Source organism: Megascapheus bottae, chromosome 1, assembly GCF_031878675.1.
Source record: "Megascapheus bottae isolate mThoBot1 chromosome 1, mThoBot2.hap1, whole genome shotgun sequence".
Taxonomy (NCBI): domain Eukaryota; kingdom Metazoa; phylum Chordata; class Mammalia; order Rodentia; family Geomyidae; genus Megascapheus; species Megascapheus bottae.
This window is the reverse complement of record NC_143509.1, coordinates 36,277,034-36,291,508: the sequence shown is the minus strand read 5'-3', so window position 1 is coordinate 36,291,508 and position 14,475 is coordinate 36,277,034. Positions and strand designations below refer to the sequence as shown.

Here is a 14,475-nt window from a genome sequence, read left to right as displayed (position 1 = left end):
CCTGAATCTGGAGGGAAAAGTTGAAAGTAGATTTGGGGATAAATGAAGTATATTGTGATGTGAACAGAAGTTTAATTTCCTGGTCTTTTCTGCCCTGAGCATAAATAGAACATTGAATAAATCAGGTTATTGTCTCCTCTCTCCGTATAGACTAGGACACTTGTCCTCATAATTGAGTCTTGCTTCTCCTCCTGCCCCCCCCCCTTTTGTGGCATTACTGGGGCTTGAACTCAAGACCTGGACATTGTTTCTGAGTTTCCCCCCCATCCAGCACTGTATCACTTTAGCCATAGCTTCACTTCCAGCTTTTTGGTGATTAATTGGAGATTGTTGCATAGACATCCTAGCTGAGGCTGGCTTTGAACTGCCATTCTCAGATCTCAGCCTCCTGAGTGACTAGCATTACAATTGTGAACCATTGATATCTGACATAGTTTTATTTTTCAAAATATAAGTTGTCTGATCCATATATCCTGTGTTATAACTAGGATGCTCAAGATGCTGCTTTTTTTTTTTTTTTAATTTTTTTTGTTTGTTTGTTTTGGTGGGTCATGGGGCTTCTGGGCCTGGGTGCTGTCCTTCAGCTGTTCAGCTCAAGGCTACCATTCTACCTCTTGAGCAACAGATCCACTTCCCATTTTCTAGTGATTAATCGGAGGTAAGAATCTCACGTTCTTTAGTGCCCAGGCTGGCTTTGAACCTCCATCCTCAGATCTCAGCCTCCTGAGTAGCTAGGATTACAGGCGTGGGCCACTTGTGCCAGGCTTCATGATTGCATTTTCTTATTCCTGTACTCTCTTTGCAAATTAGAGTTGCTAGCTAGGCTTTGAAATACTGGCTCCCCTTTAAGATCATAACAATTTCCTAAAATCTCAAGGGAAAACACCCCTGAAATAAGTAATGCAGAAAAGATCTTCTATGACTAATGGACTGAGAGACCCTCTTTCTCGACACCTATCTCATAAAGAACATTTATAAAATTAGTTGACATTGGCTTTTGTCAGGTTTTACATTGCTTTTCAAGGAAAACTCAAAGTTATAAACTTCATCTGGAGTCATAATTAGGAAAAAACAGATTCTAGAAGAATTGTATTGTAATTGAGCAGGTGTTTATTGAATTGCTTGTCAATTCATCTACTAGTTTCCCAGAATTAAAGGATTATTTGATTGCAACCCTTTCTTAGGCAGCCCATTATAGTCAATATGCATACATCATGAACACTCACCCAGGTAGATGCTTACAGTGTGGTATTTGTTGTACGTGGATCAGCATATAGAAACTGTTTACTCCTTTGGGAATGCAAGGCCTTATCTGTTCATTTAGGGGAGGAGAAAAAAAGAGCAAGGCTCAGCCACATGTTGTATAACATGTATTCAAAAAGTTACCTGTAGTTTGTCATATAAGATTTATTTTATCTGTCTGTCTGCCTGCCTGCCTGCCTGCCTGCCTGCCTGCCTGCCTGCCTATCTATCTATCTATCTATCTATCTATCTATCTATCTATCTATCTATCTATCTATCTATCTATCTATCTATCGTGGCTTGAACTCTAAGGCCTGGGCCCTGCGCTGTTCCTGAGCTCTTCAGATCCAGGCTAGCCTTTGAGCCACAGCCCCACTTCCCGTTTTCTGTGAGAAAAGAATCTCACAGTCTTTAGTGCCCAGGCTGGCTTTGAACAGAGATCCTCAGGTCTCAGCCTCCTGAGTAGCTAGGATTACAGGTATAAGCCACTGAGCCCAGCTTGTTTGTTTTGTCTTGTTTTTGTCTGTCCTGGGCCTTGAACTCAAAGCCTGGGCACTGTCATTGAGCTTCTTTCATTCAAGTGCTATACTACTTGAACCATAGTGCCATTTCTGACCTTTTCTGTTTATGTGGTAGTGAGGAATCAAACCCAGGGCTTCATGCATGCAAGGGAAGCACTCTACCACTAAGATATGCTTCCAGCCTATCATCATTTATGTTTTAAACGTGCACTAGGAAGTAGGCCACTATGAATATGGATTTGGAGAGATGAGACTTAAGCTATAGGTAAGGCCAGGACTACAAAATATCTATGCTATGCATAGAAGTGTGTTAGGAAGACCACAGGGACCATACGACCTTTTTTTTTTTTTTTTTTTTTTTGCCAGTCCTGGGCTTGAGCTCCGGGCTTGAGCACTGTCCTTGGACTTTCTCAAGGCTAGCACTCTACCACTTGAGCCTCAGCACCACTTCTGGCTTTTTGCTATGTATGTGGGGTACTGAGGAATCGAACCCGGGTCTTCGTGCATGCTAGGCAAGCATTCTACCACGAGGCCAAACTCCCAGCCCCCCATTTTAGTTTTATACTTAGTAGTCTAGCAGTAGTACTGGATGTGGGAAGGAAGAAGGGAGCCTAAGCCAGCAATTGTCCAAGCAGAGGTTGATGGGACTACTATCAGTTTCTAGCAGCCAAGGACAGAGATGAGAGACTAGAGAAGATAAAGAGATAGAATTTGGAGGTTGAATGATACAATCTGGCAAATGGTTGAATGGATGCAAGAGGCAAGAAAGAAGTGAAAATTAGTAGAACTATTAAAGGTCTAACTGAAATAAGACCAGAAGTTCCAGTGATAAAAATTTGGGGGAAAGGAAAGAGGTAAATACTTTTGAATATGATTTTTGACCTGCCATGTAATTCTATAATAAAAATAAAACATTTTAGTTGAATTTAACATTTATTTAATCAGAATGTGTAAGTGTGAACCTTCTCTAGGTGAACATTAATGAGCAATGTCAGAACAATACCAATGTCAGCCAGGATGTTTCCTTGTTATCTAAAACACTCACTAAAAACTTTGGCAGTGCCTTGAGGTTTACAGAAGCACCTGGGGTAGCTTCAGGTCTGACAAAACAAATTCAAGCTATCTATAGCACTCGAGCTCCACCCGCAACGCAACATAAACTTTTTAGGTACCTTGTTATTTGGAGCTTTAAATCTATAAACAGATTCAATAGAGTAAGAATGGAGTATACTGAAATTATGAACTCTGTGTACATTTGATAAACTTAGTACCAAGTATAGCTAATAACATGCTGTCATATTTCATACTTTGCAAGACCCTGAGTTGAGCATAGTGTTATGATGTAACCTTTGTCAGGAAGTCAGAGCTTCATCTCAGTTTTAGCTTTGTCCATGACCAAATGTTGGCTTTTCTAGACAGACAGTACAATGTCTTTGAATTTGAATCCTTACTTTATTTTGTTTTCTATTAATCCAAATTGTCATGTAATAAAGTGGTACTATGTTTATAGACTTTGATGTATATCTTCCAAAAATGATATCCTCTCTCTCCAGATATTCTTAAATCTCTAAGCCACTTACAGCTCTTTGGCTTTTCCCCCGTTTTTGATTATTGAGGTTACTTGCGAATGGTATGAACTAAAACAACTCCCACCATCATTGCTTATAGATTTTTCATTGCCATTCTGTATCCTTTGTCTTCATCCTCTCCTGGCAAGGAGTCTAGTCACAGTCGAGGAATTGCTGATTTCTTGATAGGATAATTTAAAAAGAAGGTTCCCCCAATGTATTTTGTGAGCTCAGATTAACCTGAAAGCTGTATGTAGCTATATTTAATCATAATGTTATTTATAGGTTATATCAGGCACCTTTTACTTAATCTTACCCCTCCCACTCAGGGTAGGTAAGGGTAGGGAATGGTTAGGGATCCACAGAAAAAAGGAAGGAGCTATATGAAGAATCAACTTAAGTGTGCGTTGACTATCAATAAAGTAATTAAAATACTTCCTAGCTGTTTGTGCTGTTTGTGAGCCCACAGTATTTCACAATAGATGCCAGGAGAAGTCTGAAACTAGAATGTAAAGATAACCATGTACTAACCACTGAGAAACTAGGATAAAACAGGCTGCATAACAGATTTGTTAGGCATGCTGAATCAGTTTAGTCAGGAACCAAAATATAATCACTTATTCATTTACTTAGTGTTGGAAATTTCTTAACATTCTGCATGACATGTATGATTTGAATAGTTTTAAAATATTACAGCAAATTTTGATAAGCCATGATACTGCTAAAGAAAATAACCACATTTGTGTCTATCAGCTTCTAATTGCTTTTCAATTTGAGCTACACTTTCAAAAAGAAAAAGTTTTTGTTATGTGAGTATTGTGGTCTTAAGTATTTCATGTTTAAGTAACTATTGAAGGAGATGGAGAAACTGGTTTTTAATTAGCTTCTTTTCTTTCCTAAGGAGTTTATTTAGATAGTACAATGTGACAAACAACTTTTTTTTATTTTTGCCTGTCCTGGGCTTGAACTCAGGACCTGAGCACTGTCCTTAGACTTTCTCAAGGCTAGAGCTCTATCTACCACTTGAGCCTCAGCACTACTTCCAGCTTTTTTCTATGTAAATGTGGTATTGAGGAATTGAACCTAGGTCTTTGTGCATGCCAGGCAAGCACTTTACCACTAGGCCAAACTCCTGGCCCAAACAACTTTTTAAAGGCTTCATCTCATACATTGAAGTAGCATGTGAAACTAGGCACCAATGACTCACATTTGTAGTCCTAGCTACTCAGGATGTGGACATGAGGATACCTATTCAAGGCAAGTCTGGGTAGAAAAGTTCCTTAGACTCATTTCTAACCATCAAAATACTGGACTGATCAAGTAGAGGTGTAATCAGGTGGTAGAATGCCATCATAAAAGCCAAGCAAGAGGAAAGCAAGGGAAAGGAAGGGAAGGTCCAAAAAGAAATGTACTCTTTACCTAACTTAGTAACTGTAACCGTCTGTGTATGACTTTTTTCTTTTTCTTTTTTTTTTTTTTTTTTTGCCAGTCCTGAACTCACAGCTTGGGCGCTGTCCTTGGACACTTTTTGCTCAAGGTTAGAGCTCTGCCACCTGAGCCACAGCACCATTTCTGGCTTTTTCTGTGTATGTAGCACTTAGGAATTAAACGCAGGGCTTTGTACATGCTAGGTGAGCACTCTACCACTAAGCTATGCTCTAAGAAAGCTCTGGTACAGCACATACCCCCCACCCCTCCCAAAAAAAAGAAAAAAAAAGAAAAGAGAAGGAAATGGCGTATGAATTTAAGTGTTAGAATTTTTTTCATTTTTAAATTTCATTTTGAACAGATAAAATATTGGAGGTGGTCAACAATTCATATGTAGAAATTTGAAATTTTAAGTGTCACTTCATCTACCTTGCTTGGTGTCACTTATCTTGAGTGAAACAGAATGATTTCTAAAGGTTTTTTTTTTTTTTCTTCAAGTTTTTAAGTTTAAGTCTTTTTGTTGAGGAAAGTTATGTCACTACTAAATTTTGACACTAAATTTTGAAATCCAGGAGTTCAAATTTTTGTTTGTTTTTGTTAAGGCAACTGGTCCTACCCCTTGAGCCACAGTGCCATTCCTGGTTTCCTAGTGGTTAATTGGAGATAAGAGTCTTTAATGCCTGGGCTGGCTTTGAACCGTGATCCTCATATCTCGGCCTCCTGAGTAGCTAGGATTACAGGCGTGAGCCACTGAGCCAGACACAAAATTTTTAGAGTATATTAGCAATCAAGAGAAAAGGAAGGGTCTGGCCTGGAGTTTGGCCTAGAGGTAGAGTGCTTGCCTAGTATGCATGAAGACCCTGGCTCAATTCCTTGGTACAACATACATTTAAAAAAAAAAAAAAGCTGGAAGTGGTGCTGTGGCTCAAGTGGTAGAGCTCTAGCCTTGAGAAATCCCAAGGACAATGCTCAGGCCCTGAGCTCAAGCCTTAGGACTGGCAGGGAGGGAGAGAGAATAAAGGCTGAGATAAAGATTTGATACTTGTTTTGTTTGAACATTTTAGCTGTCTTAGAGCTCAAATGATAGAATATGGTTTTGAAAGATCTATGGAGTTGGGGGTTTTGTTTTTCTGTGTTATTTACTGTGCTATCTTTAGGAAAATAATTTTTCATTTCTTTTTGCTTTTAGGATTTTCTCATTCAGCATTTACCTTTGGTATAGAAAGCCATATAAGTCAGTCTAATATAAATGGTGCCCTTGTCCCACCTGCTGCATTGATCTCTATCATCCAGAAAGGTCTACAGTATGTAGAGGCAGAAGTTAGTATTAATGAGGTAAGGCAGACATTTCAAATACTCTTTCTTTCTCTCAAATGTATTCTTCAGTTAGCTGTCTCATTTGTTTGCTTGTTCAATATCTTATTTGAACTCCTGGTTACAAAAAATGTTATTTCTAATGTATTAGGCCACATCAGTAGGATGTATTAGCTTCCAGGTATAACGACTGTCAACTTTCATAAATAACTTATTTATTTGTGTATTTATTAGCATATAAAATACCTTTTTAAGTAAGCACTGAGGAAATAATTTTAATTAGCATAACATTTTGCTGGAATGTTGAAACTGAATTGATGGTGGAAAATTGGAAATTTATCATGTTTAGATATATCTTGATTGTGGAAGCTAATCTGTAATTGAAGCCAACTCTTGATACTTGCTTATCCAAGTTCCACGTGGAAGCAGTTTGTTCAGTTTATATGTTTGCATACTGGGGCATACAAGCAGAATCTGCTTGTTACCTGATTTTACAACATTTGATTGGAACACAGCAATACGTATTCATTTTTGTATTATATATTACCTATTACCTGTTGCAGACCTATTCTAGCCTAAAATATTCAAGTATGAACAGAACTGACAGTATGTGATCCTCCCCTCCCCCCATTTTTTCATCTGAGAGTTTAGCATCCTTCCCCCTTTTGTCATATTTTTACCCAAAACATATATGATTTCTACAGCAATATTTGTCACTGTAATTACAAAATATAAGATTTTTTTTTACGTCTCTTTATCTCTAAGACTGAAATGTCACTAAGTTAAATATGTCCTCATTGTGTTTAACTGCTTCTCTTTTCAAAGTAACCACAGGGTGATAGGCATGTTCCTCTACTAACAGTGAACACTCAGTTTTCCTGAAAATTGTTTTCAAAATTTAACATAAAATATGTGGGTACTGGCTGGTAGCTCATGCTTGTAATCCCGGCTACCCAGAAATCTGAGATAAGCAGTTCAAAGCTATCGTGGGCAGGAAAGCCTGTGAAGCTCTTACTTCCTATTAGCTACCCTAAAAAGCTGGAAGTGGAGCTGTGATTCAAGTGGTAAGTATAGGAATAGCACCCAGGCCCTGAGTTCAAACCCAGGTCCAGCAGTATATATATACACGTGTACGCACGTGTGTGTGTGTGTGTGTGTGTGTGTGTGTGTGTGTGTGTGTGTGTGTGTGTGTGTGTGTGTGTAATTTTTTTTTTCACTCCACAATGTGTCTGGTTGGTGGTTTTTTATTTTTTTAGCCAGTCCTGGGCTTGCAATGTCTTTGGCTTTCTCAAGGCTATATATATTTCTACCACTTGAGCCTCAGCACTACTTCTGGCTTTTTTTTTTCTCTGTATGTGGTACTGAGGAATCAACCCTGGTCTTCGTGCATGCTAGTCAAGCACTCTACCACTAGGACAAACTCCCGGTCCTGTTTGTGATTCTTTACCACGCCACAGGACCTCACAACCCCCCCCCCCCCCCCCCACTGAAAATTGTCAGTATTGTATACTCAGTAGTTTGAGTTCAGGTCTCACACATGTACGTACCCATTCATTTGGCATGTGTCTGTATGTGACTAGTTGTATTTGTGTCTTATTACTTGCTGGAGAACTTCATTATTACCTAGGAGCTTCCTAATATAAACAAGTGGAGTTTCAGAAGTTTGGCCAATTTCACAAAACTAAAAAAACCTTTCCTAATTGCTAGATTCCGAGTCTCCCTTCAGAGAGAAAGATTCCATAGGTTTGAGTCATACCTCTCACCTTATCTTCTGGGGATCTAACCATGCTAGAGAGCCAGCACTGTATGTAGCACTGCATTGCTGAGGCTCTGTATAGTTAGCCTCCAGGTGATAGTGGTTGCTGTTTGTCCTTTGTCCTTCTTTTTTTAAGTCCATCAGACTCTTTTTTTTTTTTTTTTTTTTTTGCCAGTTCTGGGCTTGAGCTCAGGGCCTGAGCACTGTCCTTGGACTCTTTCTCAAGGCTAGAGCTCTACCACTTGAGCCTCAGCACCACTTCTGGCTTTTTTCTATGTATGTGGTTCTGAGGATTCAAACCCGGGTCTCCATGCATGCTAGGCAAGCACTTTAACCACTAGGCCAAACTCCCGGCCCTTTGTCCTTCTTTATACTTTGAAGTGAAGAGATCTCAGCTTCTGTGATTAGCTATATAACTATTATGTCTTTAAATCTCATTGTGCTTAGGTTCAACATTAGCAAAATAAGATGAAGTGGATTTCATAATGTCTGAAATTCATTTTACTATTGTAATCAAATTACAGCAGATTTTTCAGACCCACAAAGCTTTTCTTTAAAACAAGTTCTCTTTCTTTACCTGCCTTTTTTTTTTTCTTTTGTCTTTTTTTGTTTTTTTTTTGGGGGGGGGGTGTCAGTCATGGGGGACTTGGACTCTGGGGCTTGGGTGCTGTCCCTGAACTCTTCAGCTCAACTTGAGCCACAGCACCACTTTCAGTTTTCTAGTAGTTAATTGAAGATAAAAGTAGAAGTCTCAAGGTCTCTACAGGAGTAGTTTGGAATAAGCTTTTCTTCCTACCTGAAAAAAAAAAAGTCTCAAGGTCTTTAGTGAGCAGGCTGGCTTTGAACAGTAATCCTCATACCTCAGAATCTTTGAGGGTTATTTATAGCACCCTTTACCTCTTTACAAATCCCCAAATCTCCAAATGTCTAATTCATACACATGAAATGGTATATTTGCATAGACTACACGCATCTTTCCTTATATATTTCTTTGCCACCTCTAGACTAACATAACATGATATGATGTAAAAATGTTAGTTTTGATCCCGTTGTTTAGATATGAATACAGAGGGCTGACTTTCATGTTGTGGCCGCAAGCATGTTCTTGTTGTATGACCTATTCCATATTGTCATTTTCACTATTAGAATTTTAGAATCAAGTACTGTCATTTGGGCCTACATTTAACAATGTGAATATATGAAGAGGAAAATTTAAACTACTGGGTTTTTTGTTGTTGTTATTGTTGTTTTGCCAGTCCTAGGCTTGAGCTCAGGGCCTGAGCACTGTCCTTGGGCTTTCTCAAGGCTAGAGCTCTACCATTTGAGCCACTGCACCATTTCTGGCTGTTTTCTATGTATGTGGTACTGAAGAATCGAACCCTGGTCTTTGTGCATGCTAGGCAAGCACTCTACCACTAGGCCAAACTCTCGGCCCCTGTTTACTGTTTTTAAACTATTGCCCCTGAGTTTCCTATTTTCTCTTCCCTCTTCTTTCTTTTTCTTTTTTTTTTTTTTTTGCCAGTCCTGGGCTTGAGCTCAGGGCCTGAGCACTGTCCTTGGACTTTCTCAAGGCTAGAGCTCTACCACTTGAGCCTCAGCACCACTTCCAGCTTTTTTTCTATGTATGTGGTACCGAGGAATCAAACCCCGGTCGTCGTGCATGCTAGGCATGCACTCTACCACTAGGCCAAACTCCGGGCCCCAGCCCTTCCCTCTTTCTTACTTGAATTCAGAAAATGATTGATCTAAAAGTATTCTTAGAATGAAGGTCTTCATTGTTTCTGTTAATTAAATACATGTAATCATAAGTGTTAACTTTGATTTTCTTTTCTCAAAATTTTCCAAATCTAGGATGGTACCTTGTTTGATGGTCGACCCATAGAGTCTCTGTCCCTGATAGATGCCGTGATGCCTGATGTAGTACAAACAAGACAACAAGCCTACAGAGATAAGCTTGCACAGCAACAGGCAGCAGCTGCTGCAGCTGCTGCTGCTGCAGCTAACCAACAAGGTTCTGCAAAAAATGGAGAAAACACCGCCAATGGGGAGGAGAATGGCGCACATACTATTGCAAGTGAGCTGAGGACTTTTACGACGCTTTTCCAGAGGAAATATTTTGTTTTCCTCCCATGTCCCATGTTCTAAAATAACTTTGTCCATTTCGTTGTTTACCATCTTGTTCCCTTAACTTGTAACATGCAGTTCATGTTTTTATTGTTAAGCTCCAAAAATCTAAATTTACTTTTTATTTACTTTATTTTCTTTTCCTGTTCTTCAGTAAAGTTTGTATCTGTATTTTATTTCTTAGTAAATTTTTTATATTGTTATTATGAAAAGCAGTAAAGCTCTGACATATGCATTATTTAGTATTTAAAGGTGACTAATGTCTTATGAATGATATCAGCAACCCCTACTGGCAGAAACTCAGAATAGTATTGCTATACATTATATTTAGTTCAAACAATTTTATCTATTAACCACATGCAGGCATAACTTCTCTTAGTTCTCTCTCTAATACCCTTCATTTCCCTAAAGTCATACAGATTTTTAAAAATTGTAATATACAGCTAGGATTTTACTTTATATGAAAAGATTGTATTTCTGTTCAAGTTAATCTGACATAGTAGGTAGCTAACTAGCTCTGTCACACTGGGAATATATATTATAAAGAGAAGCAAAAGTATTGGATGGTTAAGAACCACCATCACAATGGTATTATCTAATGCTTTCACTTTTTCTCGTGGTGCAGATAATCATACTGACATGATGGAAGTGGATGGGGATGTTGAAATTCCTCCTAATAAAGCAGTTGTATTACGGGGCCATGAATCTGAAGTTTTCATCTGTGCCTGGAACCCTGTTAGTGATCTGTTGGCATCAGGGTATGTTTTAAAATGGCTTGGGGGAAGGATTTTTTTTATATCAAGGTGATATACAGAGTGATTATAGTTACTTACATAAGGTAATGAGTACATTTCTTGTAGAACATTGTTACCCCCTCCCTGGTTTTTCTCCCGCTTTCCGTCCTTCTAGTCTCCTCTCCCTCAAGTTGTAAAGTTTATTTCTAACATTGTCTTGTGAGTATTGCTTTTGCACTGGTTCACCCTTTGTCCTTTGTCTTGCCAGTTTGTTGTTGTTCTTCCCTTCCCTTCCCCAGTTCAGATATATGTATGTACAAGAATACAGGGTTACCAAAATCAAATGCAGTGACAAGGGATAAACCAAAAGGGGAGAAGGGGAACAAAAGAAAAAAAGAAATGATTTCACACAATAAAGCAAAGAAAATCTCTTGTTTCCCTATTTTGAAATTCATTTTACTTAGCACCATTTTATCTGGTCATATGTACATAGGTATTGAGATAGCATGATCACCTTCTAGGACTATCCTAGATATATACTAGATATTATGAATGAGGGAAACCATGCAGCCTATAATATATTTTTTTTCCATGTCTTTCAATTTCCTTACAAATGGAGTAGTGTCTTTTCTTTCGTGTGTGTGTGTGTGTGTGTGTGTGTGTGTGTGTGTGTGTGTGTGTGTGTGTGTGAGAGATGGGGTTTTAATTTGGCATGGGTGCTGTCCCAGAGCTCTTTAGCTCAAGGCTATCACCCTACCCTTGAGCCAAGCCCCACTTCCCATTTTCTAGAGGTTAATTGGAGATATATGTCCTTTTGTGCCCCAGCTGGCTTTAAACATTGATCCTTAGATCTCAGCTTCCTGAGTAGCTAGAATTACAGGCATGAACCACCATGCCTGGCTTTGGTGGCATTCTTTCTCATGGCAGCACAGAAACCCATTGTGTATATAACATTTTCTTATTCTGTTCATCTACTGAGGATCATCTAGGTTTGTTTGTTCCATATCTTAGCTATGGTAAATAATGCCGGACTTTCTCAAGGCTAGAGCTCTACCACTTGAGTCTCAGCACCGCTTCTGGATTTTTTTCTATGTATGTGGTACCGAGGAATCAAACCTGGGTCTTCGTGTATGCTAGGCAAGCACTCTACCACTTGGCCAAACTCCCGTCCTGGATTTTTTTTGTTTTGTTTTTCAGAGGGTTGTGCTTTCTATTCCAGGCTAGACTTAAAATCATGATCTTTCTGCCTTAGTTTCTTAAAGTGCCAGGATTGCAGGTATACGCCACTATGCCTTACTCAAGTACCTTTTAAAAAAATACTTTATGGAGCTATTATATACTTGATTTACTTATTACCTTTTCCATTTGTTGTTTCCTTTTTTTGCTTTAGGAAATCTTTATTCCTTCATGAAATAATTTTAGAAGTAATTCAGGAATACTTAGAGAGCCCAAAAGGCAGAATCGGAAAAATATTTGAAGTAGAAATCTTGGTAGTCTACTGTTTTATTTCCTTTATAATTAATAATAAGATATAATAAATATATTGCTTTCAATCTGGGATATTTGGAATTGTTATAAAAAAAAGTTAAAAGACATTGCATACTTCTTAGGTCTGGAGACTCAACAGCAAGAATATGGAATCTTAGTGAAAATAGCACCAGTGGCTCCACCCAGTTAGTCCTTAGGCATTGTATACGGGAAGGAGGGCAAGATGTACCGAGCAACAAGGATGTAACATCTCTAGACTGGAATGTGAGTATTCTCATCTTGGTTGAGTGGTCCATGTATGAAAACATCTAAAACTTGTAATTTAAAGGTAACTTAGCTTTGTGAAAAAAGTGGAAATAAGAGCTGGGAGTTTTGCCTAGTGGTAGAGTGCTTTCCTAGCATGCACAAAGACCCCAGGATCGATACCTCAGCACCACATACATAGAAAATAGCTGAAAGTAATGCTTTGGCTTAAGGGTAGAGCTCTAGCCTTGAGAACAGTCCAAGGACAGTACTCAGGCCCTGAGTTCAAGCCCCATAACTGGCAGGGAAAAAAAAAGCTGAAATAGATAACGTGGTAGCTTCAGCATTATTCTGCATATTCAGGTAGAACCCCAGGGGATTTCCAGGTTCTAGCCAGGCTGAGCCTGCATTCCTAGAATCGGTGTTTGTTTATATTTGTACACACAACTGAATGCCTTGAGCAATCCAAAGTAGGTGACTTTATTTTGAATGTCCTTGTCCAAAACAGCTAGAAGATGCTGCTTATCTTCTGTAATGTTTACCATAGTAGCAGTAGTTTAATGCAGTCTGCCTTTTGTTTCTGTTTTGTCTTGGGGGGGGGGGGGGAATCTTTTGCCTCTCCTCCCCAATCCTGGAAGTTGAACTAAGGATATGTTACACTATTATTAAGTTCTAATCAGAGTTAATATCTTGAAAGATTGTGCATTTCAGTTCTATTAGGTCATCCTAAAGTGGTGATTTTTGGTATCATGTCCAGTCCCTAAATCTGCTTCCTTCCTTTATTATGTGTATTTGTGAGAGTCAAATCTTACAGACATGTTTCAGGGTGATAACGCTTGTCCTCCCCCAAGCAGTTAACTATTCATCCTCATTGAAACTGAGAGATCAAGCTTTTAAGCTGTTTGTGGGCCTTTGATACATTAAGAGATGAAATTGATCACATTTAAAATTTAAAGAGTTTTGGGCCGGGAGTTTGGCCTAGCATGCACGAAGATCCGGATTCAATTCCTCAGTTCCACATATATAGAAAAAAGCCGCAAGTGGTACTATGGCTCAAGTGGTAGAGCACTAGCCTTGAGGAAAACCCAGGGACAGTGCTCAGGCCCTGAGTTCAAGCCCCAGGACTGGCAAAATAAATAAATAACAAGAATTTAAAGAGTCTTCTGTGCCTTAGCAGTTAATTGACTAATGTGTTTTCCTGACAGAGTGAAGGAACTCTTCTAGCAACTGGTTCATATGACGGATTTGCCAGAATATGGACTAAGGATGGTAAATGAAGCAGTTTCCTTTTACTTTGTTGTTGATCAAGGTTAAGCAATTCAAAGTCATTCTAAAAAGGTTTTTTTTTTTTAATTTTTTATTTCTTTCTGATGTTTAGGTAATCTTGCTAGCACCTTAGGGCAGCATAAAGGCCCTATATTTGCATTAAAATGGAATAAGAAAGGAAATTTCATCCTAAGTGCTGGAGTAGATAAGGTAAATGAATATTAAATTTTATTCTATAAAGGCTAACATATTGATAGTATATTTGAAAGTATTTTTTTTCCTGTTAATCACCTAAAACAGAACATGAGTATTTGGAGAATTTAAGTATGGATTTATGGTAGTAAAAATATTTGTAGTTTTTTAATGAATTAGTTCATTTTCTTCAACCTACTTACCTTGTCGTTCATCTTTTGTGTCACCACTCTCCATTTTGGTGAGTTTTAAACATAAATGTCACACTTTCTGCTTGTGTATCTCATCAGTGAATGTGGCAAATCCTGAGTCTAGCTGAAATTTAGGCTGGGTTTTCTTCACCTAATGAGGCTGCGGAGTGTAGACTGGCTGAAAATACGATCTTTCATCCTCTCAAAACAGCTCCCTAGATAAATAAGAGATTAGAATTTTTTAGCTAAAATAAACTATACTAAAACTACTTGTGTGAGATCAAACAGAGAAGTGAAGAGAAACTTACTGTGGCTTCAGACTACAGTGAGGGTGGTGGAGTAGTATTGTTTGGATGGGGAGAGGAGAGCGCCGAGTGGCAGGACTAAGGCAACAGGACTCTGAGCTGC

The 14,475-nt window shown here is 38.7% G+C and overlaps 1 protein-coding gene across 9 annotated transcripts in view; it reads left to right on the top strand.

Moving 5' to 3' along the window:
• Positions 1–14,475, top strand: part of Tbl1xr1 (TBL1X/Y related 1) — a 146,983-nt gene that overhangs the window by 110,113 nt on the left and 22,395 nt on the right. For all 9 annotated transcript variants that reach the window (XM_090342419.1, XM_090342409.1, XM_090342393.1 and 6 more), the window contains 6 exons: positions 5,949–6,094; positions 9,681–9,903; positions 10,579–10,711; positions 12,298–12,439; positions 13,624–13,687; positions 13,797–13,894. In XM_090342419.1, the coding sequence (XP_090198545.1) occupies positions 5,949–6,094; positions 9,681–9,903; positions 10,579–10,711; positions 12,298–12,439; positions 13,624–13,687; positions 13,797–13,894 (806 nt within the window). The remainder of the gene's footprint in view (positions 1–5,948; positions 6,095–9,680; positions 9,904–10,578; positions 10,712–12,297; positions 12,440–13,623; positions 13,688–13,796; positions 13,895–14,475) is intronic.